The 21,178-nt window shown below is 41.1% G+C and overlaps 1 protein-coding gene across 1 annotated transcript in view; it reads left to right on the forward strand.

Moving 5' to 3' along the window:
- PTPRT (protein tyrosine phosphatase receptor type T) overlaps positions 1 to 21,178 on the forward strand; it is a 740,652-nt gene that overhangs the window by 648,967 nt on the left and 70,507 nt on the right. Inside the window, exons 15-16 of the mRNA XM_084646178.1 lie at positions 8,546 to 8,575; positions 20,641 to 20,789. Of these exons, the coding sequence (XP_084502304.1) occupies positions 8,546 to 8,575; positions 20,641 to 20,789 (179 nt within the window). The remainder of the gene's footprint in view (positions 1 to 8,545; positions 8,576 to 20,640; positions 20,790 to 21,178) is intronic.

The raw sequence follows: 21,178 nt of genomic DNA on the forward strand, positions 1-21,178 counted from the left end.
CTTTGGTGGGGTAGCAAGGGGGAGCTAACAAACAGGATTACCTCACTCTCCAACCTTAAATAGGATTTGCATAAGGCAGGAGTCCCTTGTTTCCTAGTTTGACCTCCCTCCATCCGCCTGCCAGCTTCTCCTGGAAAAGTACAGAATTCATGATGGGGTCCAGTATCAGGTAACATGGTTACATGCCTCTGAAGGGCACTTGTAGCCATTCTTCACAGGATGACCCACACGTTCACAGGAAGACTAAACTCTTTTACAGACCATTGTCCTTGCTGATGGGCCATCCGCCCCACCCTGTCTGGCTTTTCCATTGTTGTACCTGAAGTGTTAGCAGTGGGCGTCACCCAAAGTAGCATGGTTGAAATACAAATAAGTAGTTAATATTCCTAATTTCAGATACAGAAATGGCACAGGCATACAAATAGGATAATCACATTCAGTAAATCATAACCTTTCTAATGATATCTCACATGAGCCATCTTGCATAAAGGATATCTCAGTTATGTCATATTCCTATCATAAGCATATTTTCATAAGGAATATGGAATGACATATCACAACCTGGTCCATACCTAGAGCCCAGTGCAGATACAAAATTTGTATCTGAATCCAATCTGCAAAAATGGTCTGAGGATGCAGATAGCCACGGATATAAAGCGGATAGCCAGATTTTCAGGGCTCTATCTATACCCTGCTGAGATCCGATTTGGTGATATTTCAGCTATCATGAATGGTGAAATTCTTGCAAGGTGAGCAGTTCTTGTGAGATTTCCACCATTTCATGCTGAAACTTTGCAAGAACAGTGACCATATTCAAATTAGATGCAGAGCCAAAAAACTACCCATGATATAGGAACAGACAGGGGATTAGAATCTGGACCTTCTGGAAACTTAAAGGGAGTTGCAATTGAAGTTTCACTTTCGGGTCAGCTCTAGTTCCTAGAGCTTGGAAATGAAACTTCTTTCTCTACTCATTTCCCCCCTTTTGTCTGCATGCAAGTGAAATCATTGTGTTCTGTTTTCCTCTGTGTACCTCTTTGGCTGTGCACCATCAACAATGTTGTGAGCCAGCCAGGGTGCGCATAATTCTCTGAGAACAATTGGCTAGTTTATAGATGACTCTTTTCCCCCTTTAGAGGCAAGAAGAGTGTACAAACGTGTTCTGATGCTTGCTTTACCTCAATCTGCTAGTGTACTTTGATCTTCCTTCAGACACACCTATTGTATTAGTTCTGGACTTCTTTTGAATGGACACAGCCAGTCATGTCAAATTGAGGTTGAGGGTGGGAGTTCATGTGGACAAGTGTCCATTAGAGATGGGATTGAGCCTACCAAACAAATTTCACTTGTAAACTAAGGCAGATTGGGACCAGATCTTGTTATGGGAAACACCATCCAGGGCCACAGATTGATATGAATATCCTGTGATGTGTGGCTTAAAAAAACAACAGCAGCATACCACACTCGCACCACTGGCTGCATAAATCATTTCGCAAAAAGAAATGGAGGACTTGTGGTGCCTTAGAGACTAACCAATTTATTTGAGCATGAGCTTTCGTGAGCTACAGCTCACTTCATCAGCTCACGGAAGCTTATGCTCAGATAAACTGGTTAGTCTCTAAGGTGCCACAAGTACTCCTTTTCTTTTTGCAAATACAGACTAACACGGCTGCTACTCTGAAATAAATCATTTCGTAACAGATTTGTTCTCTCGTTGTACAAACAAAAACACAAGCAGCTTAACCTCTTTGAATTCAAACCTACTTAAAGCAATCATCTCTCAGCCTGCAGAGGCACTTGTGCAAGATAGTCTTGTCTTTCTAGGCAATGATGCAGAAAATATGTTATTTAATTAGACAAACTTGAGGCACTGCCTTCATGTGGAGCTGGAAGATACCACAGTGACATCTGTTCATGGCTTAGGGCATTATAGCTAATCAGTAATAGACACAATCGATTTGATTTTTTTCTCAGTGCAGTGTTTTGTTAACCAGTATACAGAATTGAAGGATGGAGAGAGATTGAGAACCTCGTACTGTCAAAACAAGGACACATGAGTGAAATTAGGAAAGGCTGAATTGTCAAAAGTTACTCCTGGTTCTTATAAACATCCCCAAATTAGGATGCTTCTCTGAACCTTATCTACATAGACTTAGACAAACACCCTGGCCTTCAGTTTGGTTTGGATGTGTTCGAACCCTTTTAGTTCAGCAAATGTGTGAAGCTACCAAACTTGTCTGCATGACTCGGTCAAATACCCGTAATCCTACCAGACCAGCTTGAGTTTTTTTCTATCGGGGAAAAGTGAATGGTGGGCTTACATGGGTCAATTCTGAAGTCACCAGGACCAGCTAACTTGTTTTTAAATAGGTCTTTTTTATCTTACACTAGATACTAAGGGCTTATCTATACAAACATTTAATTTGCAGCAAGTTGGGGTGTGGGGTGCTGGCCAAGGAACGTACTGGCGCTGCTTCCAGCAGCTCCCATTGGCCTGGAGCAGTGAACTGCAGCCACTGGGAGCCGCGATTGGCCGAACCTGCAGACGCGGCAGGTAAACAAACTGGCCCGGCCCGCCAGGGGCTTTCCCTGCACAAACAGTGGAACAAGTTTGGGAACCATTTTCTAGGGCTTTGCAGTTTAAAAATTCCATCCACACTGAGCATACTCCAGTCTGGATGAGCATAACTGGCCTTGCAATTACTGCTGTGAGCTACTGAATGGCTTGCTGGGTCTGGGTTCAGGCACCAGAACTGAAAGCAGAGCTACTATCTCTCCTGAGCTCTAAATGACCCCCCACACACACACTGCACCCCCCTTCCCCCACACACACACACTTATCTCAGGCAGCATGGAGGAAAAATTTCTGTGATTTGGATGCAGATGGGACAGGAAATGGACCACTCAGGGTGGGGAGTAGATTGAAACAAGAAGCCTGGGTAGTGGGTTGTGGGGAAGGAGACTGGGAATGCTAGCTGCCACTAGGAGGAAAACGGACTGCGAATTGTGGTGGGGGAGGTTGGAAGTGTCTGGCCAAGAAGACTGAGACTAGGAGACAGAGACAGGAGGCACCATTCACTCTATGAATATATATCTCTTTCTCTGTGATACTACTTATATAGAGATGGTAGATATGGCTATATCTAGTCCCAAAGAAACACAAAGAAAGGTATATGCTCAGTTTCAGCTATCTGACTTTCACTATCAAATGGTTAGGCCAGTCAAACAGCATAACTAGACGTCTGACCTGACTCCTACCACTTCCATCTCTGGAGCCAGATGTTCTGCAGTAGGAAGCAGGGATTTAGTATTGCAAAGAGCCCCGAAACCCCATTCAGGTTAGTCACCATTATTTCAATGACTGGATTTATGTAGTTAACAGATCAGCTATATTGGATGTTTAAAAGGAAATCCTTGACTGCATTAGATTGGGCTTTACAGAAAATTATTCTGGTTACATCCTCGGTAGGTAAGAAGAAGAGACTGAGCAAATTACAAATGGAGAATCTTCTGCACATGAATAAAAATGAAAGGCACCTCCTTGGATTCCAGCACTTTTTTTTTTTTTTTTTGGTAATCTTTGGGAACTTTAAGTTATTCTCCACCTTTCCTAGACCTTGGCTTTTCGAGATTCACTATGGTGATATTAAAATAAAAGAGAGTTTGGGAGTCCTAGAGCTGTGTGTAACATAGCCAGCCCCAGGCATGCAAAATAATGAATCAGGCCCTCAAAAAATATTAGATTGACTTAAAACTAATGAGCCTTTTAAAAAAAATTTTTGCCTTCCGGTTCTCCCTGCAACCTTGAGGGCTGGAAACTTTTTTTTTTTAATGAAAGATGAAATTCTCATGAAATCACACAACTTCAGAAGCTGGGACTTCAAGAAAAACATAAAATATGGTGAGAGTCACAATTAAAATCACTAGAGTTAGCAACACTATGAGAATCCAAAGAGGATGGATCTATACTGTTCTCAATGGTAGCAGATGACAGAACAAGGAGTAATGGTCTCAAGTTGCAGTGGGGGAGGTTTAGGTTGGATTTTAGGAAAAACCTTTTCACTAGGAGGGTGGTGAAACACTGGAACAGGTTACCAAGGGATGTGGTGGAATCTCCTTCCCTAGCGGTTTTTAAGGTCAGGCTTGATAAAGCCCTGGCTGGGATGATTTAGTTGGGGATTGGTCCTGCTTTGAGCAGGGGGTTGTACTTGATGACCTCCTGAGGTCCCTTCCAACACTGATATTCTATGATTCTAATTGTAGTACTTGCACTTCACTTTTTGGAATATTGCTTTTGGCTTTCGTCTACATGGGCTCTCACTTCCCAAATCCCTTCTCATAAGGACATAATGTCCATACTGGGTCAGACTCTAATGATCCATCTTGCCCAGTATCCTGTCTCTGACAGTAGCCCAGAGCTTCAAGGGGAGTTTACAGAACAGGGAAATTATGGAGTGGTCCATCCCTGTCTTCCCTCCTGGCTTCTGGCAGTCAGAGGTTTGGAGTTGCTCTGAGCAGGGGTTGCATCCCTGACCAACTTGGTGAACCTATCCTCCATGAACTTAAATAGTTCTTTCTTGAACCCAGTTATACTTTTAGCCATTACAACATCTCATGGCAATGAGTTCCACAGGTTAGTTGTGCATTATGTGAAAAAGTATTTCCTCTTGTTTGTATTAAACCTGTTGCCTATTCATTTCATTGGGTAACACCTGGGTTTTGCAATGTGGTAAAGGGTAAATAAACCTTCTTTATTCACTTTTTCCACATTATTCATGATTTTATAGACTTCTAACATATCACCTTTTGTCATCTCTCTTCTAAACTGAACAACCCTAATCTTTTTACTCCTTTTTTTAGCCGTTCCATACCCTTGATTATCTTTGTTGCCCTCCTCTGAACTTTTTCCAGTTCACTATATCCTTTCAGAGATGGGTAGGGCCTTACCAAATTAATGGTGCATTTTGGTCAATTTCACAGGCAGAGGGTTTTAAAATTGGCCAATTTCACATTTTCAGCTGTTTACATCTGAAATTTTACAGTGGGGGTCCCAACCCAAAATGTACCCGGAAGTGGGTCTGATCTCACCACCCCCGACCAGCTGCCATTGAAGGGAAGGACAAGTCCTGTCCTTTCCCAGCCCAGCAGGGGCCTCCCTAGCTGGGACACTCCCAGGAGCAGGGGAATATCAGACCCACCTCCACAAATCTCCTCCAGCTGCAGAAACCTTGGGGGCTGGAGTTTTCTGCAGCCGGAAGAGGCACTGTGAGGTGGGTCTGATCTCTTGCTAAGAGTGAGAGCGACGGTGCAGCGGAAGGACAAGTCCTCTCCCTCCCCAGCTCAGCTGGGACTTTCAGCTAGGAGCCCCCTGACTGGGGCACTCCCAGCCCATGGGGGAGATCAGATTTCATAGGGAAGGGCTTATTTCATGGTCTGTGACACATTTTTCACAGCCATGAAATTGGTACTGTCCTAGAGTTGGGGCAACCAGAACAGGACACAGTATTCAAGGTGAGGGCACACCATGGATTAATGTAGTGGTATTGTGATATTTTCAGTCCTATTTTCTTCCCTTTCCTAATAGTTCCTAACATTCTGGTAGCATTTTTGACTTCTGCTTCCCACTGAGCTGAAGTTTTCAGAGAACTATCCACAGTGACTCCAAGAACTCTTTCTTGTGTGGTAACAACTAATTTAGATCCCTTCATTATATGTGTAGTTGGGATTATTTTTTCCAGTGTGCATTATTTTGCACTTATCAATCTTGAATTTCATCTGACATTTTGTTGTCCAGTCACCTACTTTTGTGAGATCTCCTGTAACTCTCCTTAGTTAGCTTTGGATTTAACTATCTTGAATAATTTTGTATCATCTGCAAAGTTTCCTACTTCACTGTATCTTTTAAACAGGACCTTCCCTGTTATCCCATGTCTTCTTAGTTTCTTCAAGAGCCCTTGCTAAGGGATCTTCTCAAAGGCTTTCTAAAAATCCAAGTACACTATAACACCTAGTCAACAACCTCAAAGAATTCTAATAGCTTGGTGAGGCATGACTTCCCTTTACAATAGCCATGCTGACTTTTCCCCAACAAATCATGTTTGTCTCTCAAGTTTCTCTCTGATGTTAGGTTCAAGTAAACTCAGAATCTCATAATGAAACTCAGTGAAAATGGCTACATTTAATTTGATTTATTGTCAAAATCACGTGGAACCCTGAATTTCATGTGATTTCATTATGAAACCATAAATGAGGCCAGATGCGCTTAGCTATGCATTCTAGAGTCACTCAAAAGCTTTGGAAAACTTTGGGATTTTGGCCTGCATTTCAAGTTTTTAATGAGACCTGTTATGAGGCAAAACATGTAGTTTCAATGTAATCATTTTGCACATCTGTAATCAGCTGTACTTCCCCTGAGGAAATCTCTTTGTAGGCAGCAAATTGTACATGAGTGAGAAAATGAAGCAGGTCATATTTGCAACAAGAAAAGGAATACTGTCAAGGTTCCTCCCCCACTCTGAACGCTAGGGTACAGATGTGGGGACCTGCATGAAAACCTCCTAAGCTTATCTTTACCAGCTTAGGTCAAAACTTCCCCAAGGTACAAAATATTCCACCCTTTGTCCTTGGATTGGCCGCTACCACCACCAAACAAATACTGGTTACTGGGGAAGAGCTGTTTGGAAACGTCTTTCCCCCCAAATACTTTCCAAAACCTTGCACCCCACTTCCTGGACAAGGTTTGGTAAAAAGTCTCACCAATTTGCCTAGGTGACTACAGACCCAGACCCTTGGATCTTAAGAACAATGAACAATCCTCCCAACACTTGCACCCCCCCTTTCCTGGGAAATGTTGGATAAAAAGCCTCACCAATTTGCACAGGTGACCACAGACCCAAACCCTTGGATCTGAGAACAATGAAAAAGCATTCAGTTTTCTTACAAGGAGACTTTTAATAGAAATAGGAGTAAATAGAAGTAAAGAAATCCCCTCTGTAAAATCAGGATGGTAGATACCTTACAGGGTAATTAGATTCAAAACATAGAGAATCCCTCTAGGCAAAACCTTAAGTTACAAAAAAGATACACAGACAGAAATAGTTATTCTATTCAGCACAATTCTTTTCTCAGCCATTTAAAGAAATCATAATCTAACACATACCTAGCTAGATTACTTACTAAAAGTTCTAAGACTCCATTCCTGGTCTATCCCCAACAAAAGCAGCATATAGACAGACCCACAGACCCTTTGTTTCTCTCCCTCCTCCCAGCTTTTGAAAGTATCTTGTCTCCTCATTGGTCATTTTGGTCAGGTGCCAGCGAGGTTACCTTTAGCTTCTTAACCCTTTACAGGTGAGAGGAATTTTCCTCTGGCCAGGAGGGATTTTAAAGGGGTTTACCCTTCCCTTTATATTTATGACAAATACCAGATGCATGTGTGGTGGTATGCACAATCTCTGAGCACCAATTACTGTGACTGCATACACAAAATGGGTAATTGTGTATGCAAATTCGACTAATTAACCATGTATATGCCCAGTTACTAGGTTTCCATGTGAAGTCATGGCAATTATATGTGCAGATTAAACATACAATTGTACTTTAATGTCACATGTCTACATTTGGAAACCTGTCCCAGTATTTGTAGTGGCCGAAACAGCAAAGGTAAAGTTGTATAGTAAGTTGAAGTTTGTGTTCTTTCATCATTCCTTTTCTGTCGTGATTCAGCGTGTCACCTGTGATGATCAACATTTTGTGTTTGTCAAGATGCAGTACAGTACTTTGTGTTGCAGCACATTGTGCCATATCTTGTGGCGTAACCTATGATAAGAAGCTCTCTGCTTCTTCAGTGGGGAAAACCCCTTGTGCTATGCTATACATGTTTGCCATAAAGTATTTCCTTGTGATACAATGTATCAAAGTCTTCTGAAGCCTGTCACAGAGAATTTGTAATAGGAAATCCTTAACAATTATCCATGGTTAATTAGTGACATAGAACATGAATGAGCAACCATCTACCCACCATCCTTTTGTGCTACCTGAATCAAACAATTTAGAGTTTCATGAGACTTGATTATTCAGTGCTTTGTTTATTCAGACATGTAGATATTCAAAAGATGCACAATATTTACTCATCATCCCATTCTGTTTCATATAATAATATTTAGCTTTTATAAAATGGCTTTCATCCAAAGATCTAAAAGTACTTTACAGAGAGAGGTAAGTATCTTCATCCACATTTTTCAGATGGGGAAATTGAGTTACAGAAAGGTGAACTGAGTTGTCCAAGGGGACATAGCAAGTCAGGGGCAGAACTGGGAACAGAGTCCAAATCCCCTAACCCCAAATCCAACATGCTATCCAGTGGGCCATGCTGTTTCTCAGGAAAAACTTGGGAAAAGAAGCAAGTAACTCAGTATGAGTGATGGCACTGAAATACTGTGTACATTTCAAATAAAGAAGATCTCATATAAGTCTAATTATGGTTTTTTTTTCTTCTTCCCCTCTTTTGGACATTTTCTTCATCTGACTGCCCATCAATGTTTAGAAGAAATGCATATTCCTACTCCTATTACTTGTAAGTACCTAGCTGGAGATGACTTTTCTTGAGCATGCTCATTATAGTGGTACTGAGGGGGTGGGGTGTTGTATGTGGTTTTCTCCTTTATCAGTTGCTTTTTTTTTTTTTCACTGATCTTTATTCTGCAAACTGCCTGCATTTTTATTTCTTCATTTTCATACTATTTTTTTCATTGTTTCATGCATTGTACCCACACATGTCTCTTCAGAACAAGTAAGTATTCACAGAAGTGTCAGTGTACAATTACAACTCTCCAAATGCAGGAGTGCAAGTGGAGAAGATCTACATTGTCTCCTTTTTGATAGTTCAGTCCTCTGTATCCAGATTCTTGGAAATTCACATCTAAGAACTATTGGTTGGATTTGCTTTGTCTTGGGCACAAACTACTTTAAAATATAATCAATTTCCCACCTGGCCTACCCTGGTCTTTGTATACATTTCTGATTTAGGGTACCAGGGCCAGACTTTAACCCAGAAAATATTCCAATCTTAAGCCAGACCTGTAACATGCTGGGTTTCAATCGAGATCATTTGATGTTTACATGGTTCAGAGTTTTAATCCAGACTTGCTGCCCAGCCCCAGCAACTACAGTACACATTGAAGTCAGTTGTTAATGCTAGTGAAAATGGTTCATGCACAGGTACCACACATCCAGGGCATGCCTGTGTGGCGGTTATTGCATATGCCAAAGGAGTCTCACTTACACAAACTATTTACCTTCTTTGACTTCAGGGAGAGTTAGTCTCTTTGATAGATGAGCAGAATTTGACCCCCCAAGGGCTATATTCTGCTCTTGGATATTTAGGTGTAAATCCAGAGTAACAACATAGATTTTAGAGCTAATTCAGATGCACACAGGTGTAACTGAGAATAGAATTTGATCCAAAGCACTGAGAATTATGGACATAAATTAAAGGGGGATGGAGGCTGCTTTATCTTACAACTTCCAGCTAGTTTTAGTCCTTGCTACAGCCCCTCCTCCTCACCAGGTAAGTTACTCACTTAGCACACCTTTGGAATGTCAGAAAAGCTCAGGTTGCCTTATTTTGCTGCTTTCACCTATTTATACCCAATTTATGATCAACAGTCTATGAATTTGGCCCATGGTCTTCTATGAAAACTGTACCCTCTTACTCCAGGCTACATATGACAGAAATTTGTCCATTTCATAAATTGAGTTTTACATATTCAGAAATCTGTGGGCCTAACTCTGGGCTCTCCTATGACTGTTTTCATGGCTGATCCATAATGTTGGTTTAAACAGCCAATGGAAGATTACTTCACCACAGGAACAGCATGGGGGTGACAACACAATCCCTTTGCCATCCTTTCATAATCTCTGAAAAAGGGACATGTCAGGGGTGTTTTCAGAAACAGAGGACGTTTCAAGAACAGCTTCTGGAATAGCCCCTTGGGCCCATGGTAGCTGGCAAAATTTAGAGCAACTTCAAGGTTGCCCTAACTTGCAGCAAAGGCAGAAACAGGCATCAGGAAGCTGCAAAGATGGCTTAGTCCTTGCACCTCCACCCCCAATTTTCAGCTCCACTAAACAGAGCTTGATGACATCTGAGGATTAAACCTCACATATTAATGTATGGTTGACAGTGTGGCACACAGGAAGTGGGGAGAGAAGTTAGGCTTCTCTCATCCACAGCTCAAATCTGAGAACAGTAGGAATGTCTTGAAGCATCATAGACTATCAAGTCAGCATAGACAGCTGTGTATAGCCTCCTTTTGGGGGGCTTCAACCCCCCTGAATTTCACTTTTGGTTCAAAATGAAACTTGGCCAAAACAAGGTCTTGTTGTTGTTAGTCACCATCATTATTTGAACAGTGCAAAGGGCATGGAGGATACTTTATAGAAAAAGGAAAAAGGCGAGTCTTTCTGTGCCTCAAGGCTCATACAGTTAAGTTTTACCTGGTTTCAGATTTCAAGTTAAAGCCACATGAAAGGGTGAGCTTTGCATGGGTACAGAATAGGATCAAAAATCAACCAAGTTTTGCTCAATACTGAGCTCAGCCTCATACAAATCACAACACGTTTTGACAAATTTAGTATGAATTTCGTATCCGGATCCCAAACTGACCCAGTTTCACCTGTTGTGGGGTTTCATTGCCAATATCCTGCACAGCTCTAGTGAGTTGTGTGGGTTCCAAATAATGGTCTTGTTTTGTGAATTTGAAAAAAAGGGTAGCCCTGCTACTGGATAATCCCTAAACTCACTTCCCTGGATATAGAAGCTGTTGTACTGATAGCACTTTCCAGACTCCAGTAAACCAGAGTTAAGCCCTGGGGATCTTCTTTCTTCCAGCAAAATTCTGCAGAATATCTTGGTGCCACAAACATTCACATTTCTCATGGAAATCCATAGCTCCTTTTTAAAGTGAATAAAATTGTTATGAAAAAAGAAAAGGAGTACTTGTGGCACCTTAGAGACTAACCAATTGATTTGAGCATGAGCTTTCGTGAGCTACATGCCGTGGAAATGCATCCGATGAAGTGAGCTGTAGCTCACGAAAGCTCATGCTCAAATCAATTGGTTAGTCTCTAAGGTGCCACAAGTACTCCTTTTCTTTTTGCGAATACAGACTAACACGGCTGTTACTCTGAAAATTGTTACGGTATATTTTAATTTTTCTTTTTGGCAAATTATCCAGAAGCATGAAAGCAAGTCTTCAGAGGAATAGGTATGGGCTCCAGGTGGACAAGGACTGCCTGAAAGGACTGCACTTAATTTGACTGACTATTTTACCTCTTGGACAGCTTACAAAGAAAATAGTTTATTTTCAAGTTTAGAGAAAACAAACAAACAACAGCCATAATTTTTTAAAAATGAAACTGGTTCCTAGTCAAGACCTTGTGTGCCAAGTTTTAAACCTGAAGCAAATGTGAACTGGATGAGTTATCACTCCTGAAAAACAGGTTTTCAAATAAATCTGCTGACAGATCCTTAAACACAACTGCATTGACTGGGCTTCTGAAACATACATTATTTGTGGTTTCCATTTCTCAAATTCACCTCTGTACTTCTTGGAATAATTCTTTTCTTTTTCTTTTAAATCGTTGTTTTAACCCCTCCTCAGCTACTTGCCTGAAGTTTCCTTTCGTTAAGGGCCCAAATCCACAGCCAACCTCATGCTGGGTAGTACTTCCTCACCAGTATAGTCTCCCTGAAGTCACTGAATAACTGCAACTTACTGTGAACTTTTGCAGAATTGGGCCATAAGTGTTGCAATAGCTCTTAAAGTCCAGTCTCTGGCCTTGAATTCTAACAGATCTTATTGCAAACAGCTAAAGCACCTGATTCTGCAAGATGGCCAAATACCTTCTCAATTCCCATTGAAGCCAATGATAATTGCAGGCGCTCATTCCTTTGCAGAAGGAGCTTTACATGTCATGGAATAGGGTCGTAGTGAGCTGGGGGGAAAGAGTAACAATTAGGAGAATCAGAAACGACACATTTTTTAGGTGTCCTCTTTCTGCATCTGAACATTATTACTCGTTATCTGTTGAGTGCTGACTCGGTGCTCAAATGGGCGCCCTGGGGTAAATTGGGATTTTTGTGTGGCAACACCTCATTGAAAGATCAGACAGGAAAAGTTGAGTGGGAGACTGTATTGTTCTGAAGGGGGGGCCACCTGAGCTAGCGGTTAAACAGAGGTCTCAGAGCAGGAGACCGAGGTCTGTTCTACATTCTGCTACTCTGGGTGATCTTGGAAGATTCACTTAATTTCTCTGTATCTCAATTTTCCCTTCTGTCAAATAGTTAGTTATTGCAGATGCTTTGAGGGCATTGGACACATTGTGCTCTACGAATGGAAAGTAGTATTAATATGATAGGGGAAGGGAAAGATAAAGGGTTGTGAACCCCTGCCTCTTGATGATTGAACCGCTGAATACATCATTGCTACCCACATGATCCAGGCCATATTTCAAAGGAGTTACTCTGGATTTATATTCGTATAAATTAGAAGACGTTGTCTCAAGTTTCTTATAGCGTTGCTAGCTCTGTCACACTGCATATATGTAGTATTTTTTCTGGTCTTGTTAAATATATAATGTACTGTTGTGCTGTTTGTTTTTGAATATATACCATAACATACCTGAGGGCTGTCATGTGGCTTAGTTAACATTGCAGTAGAAGCCCTACATTTTTCATTTCTTTACTTTCTACCGTTTTAGCTAAACAGTCTTAATATTGCATTAATGTCAGTTTTGCATTTAATACCAGGCACTTGCTTTAATCATTTATTCATCATTCAGTAGTTTTCATTGCACAAACATTCATAAAGGTTTTATTTATACCCAAACTAGTGAAAAGAATAAAGGTGTTGATTTTGTTGTGTCTCCTTTCCAGTGATTGTATGTAGTGTGTTACCTAGGTAAGAGCTGCAGGGTGAAATTTGATGGGCAGTGATGTCAGACTTGATGGGAAGTATTTCTTGTGACAGATGCATGCATGTGATAGTATCACCCAGATAGCGTACTTTGTTGTTTTCTGCAGTTAAAGAGAAATTCAGCAGCAGATAAGTAGCTTTCATTTACTCCTGGTTCAGAAAAAGTGCTGAGCACCTTCTGCTGGGGGCTGAGCCCTTTAAACTCCCATTGTAATTTGATATGTAGGGTAATAGTTGCAGTAATTGAGCTAGGAGTGTGGGGGTTTATTTGAAGTCGTGATTCCACTGAAGGTGTTAGGATAAATTTTTACCAACAATTTTGAAAATAGCAGTGTTTATGTGCTGAATTTATTTCCAACTTCTGTGGGGCATGTGGAAAGAATTAAAACAGCAATTGCATTTTTGCATGTATTTGTCTATAACACATGCTCCCACACACATGTATCTCCATGGATTCAGGGATCTGCCTGCACAGGCCAAACTGCAGGATCAGAGTCTTCAGAGAGTAAACCGATTTCCCATTAGTTGCAGGAAGACTGGGGTCATGATTATGCCATCCTAATGAGGGTAAATAAAATGTTTTCCCAGTCAACAGGTGCCCTATTTTATTTATTATTTATTTATTGTGGGATGTTGGTTTTACACCAGCATTTTGTTCTTTCCAATGTTGCTCATGCACTTGACTGTTTTATAAAGTGGATGCCGTTCTGTTTGTAAATACTTTCAGGGAGCCCAGTGACTAAAGAAGTCACTAGGAAATTTGGGCAAGAATCTGATGCAGCATTTGCAAATGACTAATGAATATATTTTTTAAAAAGAGCTAAACCCTGAGATTGTTCTGACTTAGGGCTACATTCTGCCGCCCTTCCTCATGTTGAGTAGTTGAGTAACACTTTATTGTAAGAGTAAAGGTGGCAGAATTGGGCCTGCAGTTTTTATGTAGTCTTTACTCAGGAAAATTCCCAGTAGTATTATTTCACATTTATATTGTGGTAGCACCTAAAGCCAGCATTGGGGTTGAGGCCCACTGTGGTAAGCACTATGCTGTGTGGACTCTGTGCAAACACATAATAATGACAGTCCCTTCTCTGGGGAACTTATGAGCAAGTGAGAGTTTTGCCTGAGTAAGGACTAAGTGAGCTTTGAGTAATGTAGGGCCCCCAAAAGTGCATAATAGAAGAATACTGCATATACAAGAACAACTTCTATATATGCTCTAGGGCAAGTATTATCTCTATTCTGTTTGTACAGCACCTTATACAATAGAGTTCTAGACTCGATTTAGGCCCTGGGTCAATACCGTAATATTATTTTTTGTAAATATTTATAATTTAATAACTGCATTTGTGTAAGTACTGCAATAAATGATGTATGTCCTGCTTATAGTGTAGTGCACACACATATCTATGTTTAATTCACATTATGTGACCTGTTGATGTGTTATCTGTTAGACATCGGGACTTTTACATTTCTAATATCCAATGTTTTGCACTTAGGCATTTGGGAGGCAATTTGTTTTTTAGAACGTGTTTTTTTTTCCGGTGGCGAGAGGGTTGAGTGTCCTGGATTTACGTGCACAGATTGAGTACTTAGATGTTGAGTGCAAATCATGTAAACGAGGCATCTATCTACATGTGAAAGTTCTGTTCTTATATGAAGACTCCACCTTTAAGGTGCATAAATAATCCTCCATGCAAAATTGCAGCAAAAACTTAGAGAAGAGTTTGAGGCTTGTAGTAGGTGGTGGCCCCTTGAGACCACCTTTTGGGTTGCTTCCCTTCTCTGATTCTTGCAAAGTCCTACCCCTGCTCAGGGTATATCTGAGTCTCTCCAAACAAAACAAAAAAAAATTCTTTCGCCTCCTCGAGGTCAGGGAGGATCAAAGGAAAAAGAAGGCACTCAGACTCCTGGGCATTCTCTTGGTCACCCCTTTGGGGCCTGTCTTGTCTGTAGGCCTTTTAGGGTCCTGATCAGGGTTGGAGTCCATCTTTAGACCTCCACCACCCCTATTTTTTAACCTCCATTCTGTGCCTGGTTCGGCAGTCTCTGGGACAACAAAGTCCATGACTGACTCTCTCTTCATTGATCCCACCTTGCAAACAGTTGTCTTGTGGCAGGCTCTCTTTTTTAAAGCTTCTTTCCTCCAGGCAGAGCAAGCCCTGCAGTTCTGTCTGGTGTGTGTTAGCTGAGCCCAAAAGAGCTCATTAGCTTCCTCCTTAAGAGGGTGAGGGCATGCCTCCTCAAAAAGCTCTGCAAAATTGGGATTTGATCCCACAAACACTGATCACTGGGCATGGTGCTTGACTTCAGTGGGGTTACTCATGGTAATAAGCAGAGCGTACCCCTACTTCCATGATCTGGCTTTTAAGCTGGAAATCCTGTGACAAAAATTTTCCTGTGGTATTTCAGCATTTACACTTCTAATCTCCACTAGAAGCTCAAAACGATGGTGAAACCAAACTAACCCTACTTTTCAAATTTCAAAGTTCAGTTTGAGTCTGGATCAAGACTAACAGGGAGGTTCTCAGTTTACTATAACCATGTTATACCTTTATATATAACCATGTTATATATACTATAACTGTTATACCAAATTGGACCATCCCCAGTGTCCATCCATTTTGTTCAGGGAAGATAATTTCATTCTGCCTGGTTGTTCCACCTTTGAGTGTTATTCCTGTCTCACCTCCCCACCATGTAGAGTGCCCACGCACAAGTTTTGTCCCATATTTTTTAAACAAATCCTCTCTCCTGAACCTGAAAGAGCAGCCTGATAAACTGCCTCTGTGGATTTTTGTTTTCTTCTTGGCACATTTTCCTTGCACTTAAAAGTAAAGCAGCCATTAATTCCTCCTTATTGACACTTTGACATTTCAATCACTTCATCACATGTTGATTGTATCAGACTTTTCCTCCAAGTATCTGTCCAGTTTTTTTTTTTCCTTTTTCAACTGCATAATGCATGAGACAAAAAGCTTCTTCTCAATGCCTAGTGACAGACTGTGCAGTTTGATGCTGGTTGCACATTCTCAACAGCCCGCGGTCCAACCATGATTGACACTAATGCGCTGATAGAATTTCATCTGGATGTTCCAGCGGTTGTGCAGATGGGAAGCTGGTCAGTGAGGAGAGCAGGTGCTTTGTCACTGATAGGACCTGTCAGTGGTTCAGGGAGATCATTTCAAGAGCTCTGTATTTAGAATCAGAGCATTTTCAGATAAACACTTTTACAGTTGCAAAGACATCTTGACATATTGGCAGATAAATCACTACCCAGCTGTTAGTTAAGTTACATCCCTCACACTTTAGCGTGTGCTAAAATCATTTGATGTTTTGTAATTCTTGTATTCATTGACTTTGGAGGATAGAGCTAACACTCAAAAGGAGCTTGAGAAATTGGAGAACTGGGCTATAGACAATAAAATGAAATCCAACAGAGACAAATGTAAGGTGCTACACTTCGGGAAGGCAAACCAAATGAACAAATACAGAATGGGAGATAACTGGCTTGGCGGCAGCACTCCTCAGAAGGATCTTGGAGTTGTGGTGGATCACATCCTCCACATGAGTCAACAATGCGATGCTGTTGCAAAAAAAGCAAATGCAATTTTGGGATGCATTAATAGAGGCATAGCGGGTAAGTCACTGGAGGCTCTGGGTAGTCCTCAGCCAGAGAACTGTGTCCAATTTTGGTCACCAACGTACAAAAAGAATGTAGAAAAACTGTAAAGAATCCAGAGGTGAGCGACAAAGATGATCAGAGGGATGCAATGCCAGGTCTATGAGCAAAGGCTGAAGGAACAGGGTATCTTTAATTTGGAAAAGAGGAGATTAATGGGGGACATGACAGTAGTCCTCAAATACTTGAAAGGCTGCCATAAAAAAAGGAGAAAAATTGTTTTCTCTTGCCACAGAGGGCAGGACAAGAGGCAATGGGTTCAAGCTACAGCAGAGCAAATTTAGATTAAATCTCAGGAAAAACTTCCTAACTGTAAGAACAGTAGGACAATGGAACAAATTGCCTCAGGAAGTCATGGAAGCTCTTTCACTGGAGGTTTTCAAAAGGAGGTTGGGTAGCCATCTGTCTTGGATGCTTTAGACACAACAAATCCTGCATCTTGGCAGAGGGTTAGACTAGGTGACCCTTGTGGGCCCCTCTAACCCTATATGATTCTCTTGTTCTAACTGCAGTGATAGTGAGGACTGACTAGGTCTATTCTCGAGCTGCTATTCTGTCCAGACACACAACTGAGAAAGAAGGGGAGGTGGCAACAAGGAGCCCCTCGAAAGCTTAGCTCCAAAATCCTCAAAAGAGAACATCTCTCTCTCCTTCCCCTCTCTTCATTTGTTCTGTGAATTTTGTGCTTTTGATTGAGGGGGGGGGAGCCTATGATCCCCTTGTAAGAGCAATACCCCGCAATATGATGTAATATGCAATTGGCTTCCTTCGAGGAGAGGCTGCCATTTCCTTGTTCTGCTTCTGTGACTTAAGCTAGGTTGGGAACACTAAATATATACCATCCTTTTCTTTCAACTGCTCAAGCCATTGTTTTAGGGCCTTCTGTGTCTCCTACACGACAATGTAGAATTGCTTTACATAGGGCTTCCATCAGCATTCCTTGGGGACCCTAGTTTCCTTTCTGCACAGACCATTCAGAAACACTATTGTTCATTCACTGAAAAGGAAAACAAGTTTGCCAGTTCCAACTCTTTGTAGCTTATTGGCCTGTCTCAAAAGACATCTAGCAGTGGGACTTCTAGGCAATTATTGCCAGGAATAATTTAATCTGGAATTAATAAGGAATTCTTGCCCTTGTTGACTCACCATTTTTAAGCTTCAATAATGGGAATCGGTAATGGTTCACCCCAGTAGTCCAGAGTGCTTGTTATTAAAGACTTATGTATTTGGGATTAGTGTTTCCCACTGAGAAATCATAGTTCCTGTTGCCAAACAACTCTCATAGCCACACACTATAATTAGCAAATCCAAAGGATTAACATAACTCCATACTAGGGTTAATAAATCATAAGGTTAATGTTGCTACAGATAGGGTATAGCAGAGTATAGGGTAACATGGTAAATAAAAACAGAGGGTTCACATGCCCACATACTACAATTAGTAAATCCGGCTGTGTGTTAGCATTGACCTATATCACAATAGGCCCAGCTTTTAATTTCATTAATTATCAAGATATGAGCTTCCTCATAACAGAGCACTGTATTACTATTTTTCAAGTTACTGTAGAGTGCTTACTGTAAGTGAGAGACTTTATTGAAAGAGTTTGATAGAGCTGGGAAGATAGACAACCTGGGTTGTTCTGGTTCTGCCACAGGCTTGTTGAGTGATGTTGGGCAAGTCATGCAACCTCTGTGCCTCAGTTTCTCACTTCTATAAAATGAAGATCTATGCATCACACAGGTGCTGTGAGGCTTTATTGCAGTAAGTGCTTTGCCACTGTGCAGATGACCCAACCAGGCATATCATTAAAGTTTGAACCCAGGACCTCTAAATGTAAAAGGCTGATTCTCTACTGCGTGAGCTAAAGGAGGAAGTATTAGCTTGTAGCCATAGTAGCAAAGTCTTTGATGTGGTCCAACCACTGGAGGAAGACAGACACAGTTTTCCCTTGTGTAATCTAAGAACATACTAAATTGCATTAGTCTATGATTGAGCAAAAGTGAAACAAATGATTATGTGATGTACACATTTAAAGAATGAAAAATATATTTTTTTCTCGCTAAGAGGGAGCGATGCTCTTTGTCTAAAACTAGACCTCAACTGGGGAAAAAAATCTGTAAATAAACCCCCCCACATCTTGATTATTTTATTGTATTGAAAGAGTTACCGGGGTCAGATTGAAGTTTTTCACTACAACCAACATTGCCAATGGTTTGTTGTTTTGATTGTACACCACGTGAATAATTACAAAAAAAATCCAAGGAGCTGGCATGAATTTCACAATCCAAAATGTATTCAAAAGTTTGCATTGACGTTTTTCACATAAATGAAGCTATCCTGGATTGGGCTGCATAGATGTCTTGAGGGTTATAGTTTCACAGATCTAGGTTTTAGTGTCACTCCCATCCTCTCCCTGCACATGAGTTTTTTAACTGGTCAGCACAGCATAGACTCACGTGAGAGTCTTGAGCATTTGTGATCTCTTAGTGCAGTAAATGCCACTCAAACTTTATTCCCTGTGAAATAAACACAGCTAATTGAAACATGTAGCAGAAGATATGGTTCTAGGAGTCAAATGAATGCCCACATCTTGAATACTGTGTGCAGATGTGGTTGCCCCATCTCAAAAAAGATATATTGGAATTGGAAAAGGTTCAGAAAAGGGCAACAAAAATTATTAGGGATATGGAACGGCTTCCATATGAGGGGAGATTAATAAGACTGGGACTTTTCAGCTTGGAAAATAGATGGCTAAGGGGAGATATGATTGAGGTCTATAAAATCATGACTGGTGTGGAGAAAGTAGATAAGGAAGTGTTGTTTACTCCTTCTCATATCACAAGAACTAGGGGTCACCAAATGAAATTAATAGGCAGCAGGTTTAAAAACAAATAAAAGGAAGTATTTCTTCACACAACGCACAATCAACCTGTGGAACTCCTTGCCAGAGGATGTTGTGAAGGCCAAGATCATAACAGGTTTCAAAAAAGAACTAGATAAATTCATGGAGGATAGGTCCATCAGTGGCTATTAGCCAGGATGGGCAGGAATGGTGTCCGTAGCCTCTGTTTGCCAGAAGCTGGGAATGAGCGACAGGGGATGGATCACTAGATGATTACCTGTTCTGTTCATTGCCTCTGGGGCACCTGGCACTGGCCATTGTCGGAAGACAGTATACTGAGCTAGATGGACCTTTGGTCTGATCCAGTAGGGCCATTCTTATATTCTTATGGGTTTGTCACTGAGTGTTCAGAGCTGGCGCTTGTTCACTTTATGCCAGTAGCTTGGTCATCTCCTTGGTCTTAGAAAAGATACAGACACTATGGTACCATAGACGTAGCTGGAGACAGTGATTTTTAAAATGTCTTCTACCTCTCACAGGTCACATTATTTAATGTCTGTCTTGTCCTGAGCCCATTTCAGGTGGGTACTTAAGTCCAGTTCAGGTTCCTTTCCTCACTATTCTACCTGCACAAAGAAACTCCTCCTCTGCCTATCGGGCACTAATGTGGACTTCATGTTAAGTCCCACTTTTCAGTGGGGACAGTCAAAGGGAAATTCCAGACTGGATTTAGGTGCCCACCTAATATGGATTCTGGCAACCCCCTGTCCCCATATGGAACTGCACAAACCATTGCCCCATTTTGATGCCTTTTGTTCTTCCTTGAAAGACTGACATCAGTTCCAGAGGTGGTATTAGATTGCCCTTGTAACTATATTGTTGGTTTGAGTAAGATCAGTCTCTCCTTTGCTAATGTTTACTATGGGATGTGTTGTATGTAGTTTCAAAGGCTTAGGTCTCTGCATTTATCACACTCCCTTCAGCTATTTTAAAGCTGAATCTTTCACTTTCTTGCCCTTTGCAATGAGTCCTGTATGTCAGTCCAAGAAGAAAAGTTAAAAAGGATATTTTTTTCTCTTTTGCTTTGATGTTAATGAAAGAAACTGACCATGATTTCTCCCCTCTTCAAAACACCTTAAAGGAAACTAGCGAAGAAGCAGAAGGAGACTCAAAGCAGCACTCAGAGAGAGATGGGTCCCGTTGCTACTTCAGACAAGAACACCACCAAACTCAGTGCAGTTCACAACGAAGAAGCTTTTTCTTCCAGCTGTCAAGATGTTAATGGATTCAGTAAGTTTAACTTGCTTGCAATGGATACCTCCCTTTTTGAGAGCTGTAGATACTTAAAAGGATCTATTTCCATGGGCACAAGATGTAAGTATTAGAAATGAAAAGGGTACAGTTAATGGCAGGAGTGCTTCTAGAAAGAGGTCTGACACTCCAGTCTGAGATTTCTCTGTAACTGCCCCAAGTTAAATGCCAGACAGGTGGAGAGGACTCCCTCCAACTCTAAATCTACTTGGAAGAATTTACAAGAGATGTTTAAATAATTATATCACATGATGGATAAGGGGAATGGCTGTTTGGTCTAGTGGAATAATTCTTGCTCATGTTGGGATATTGAGATCAAATCCCCAAGTAGACCTCTGAGAGTGAAACAGTTTTTGCTGCACTAAATT

Source organism: Lepidochelys olivacea (assembly GCF_965140295.1).
Source record: "Lepidochelys olivacea isolate rLepOli2 genome assembly, chromosome: 13".
In the NCBI taxonomy this organism is placed as follows: domain Eukaryota; kingdom Metazoa; phylum Chordata; order Testudines; family Cheloniidae; genus Lepidochelys; species Lepidochelys olivacea.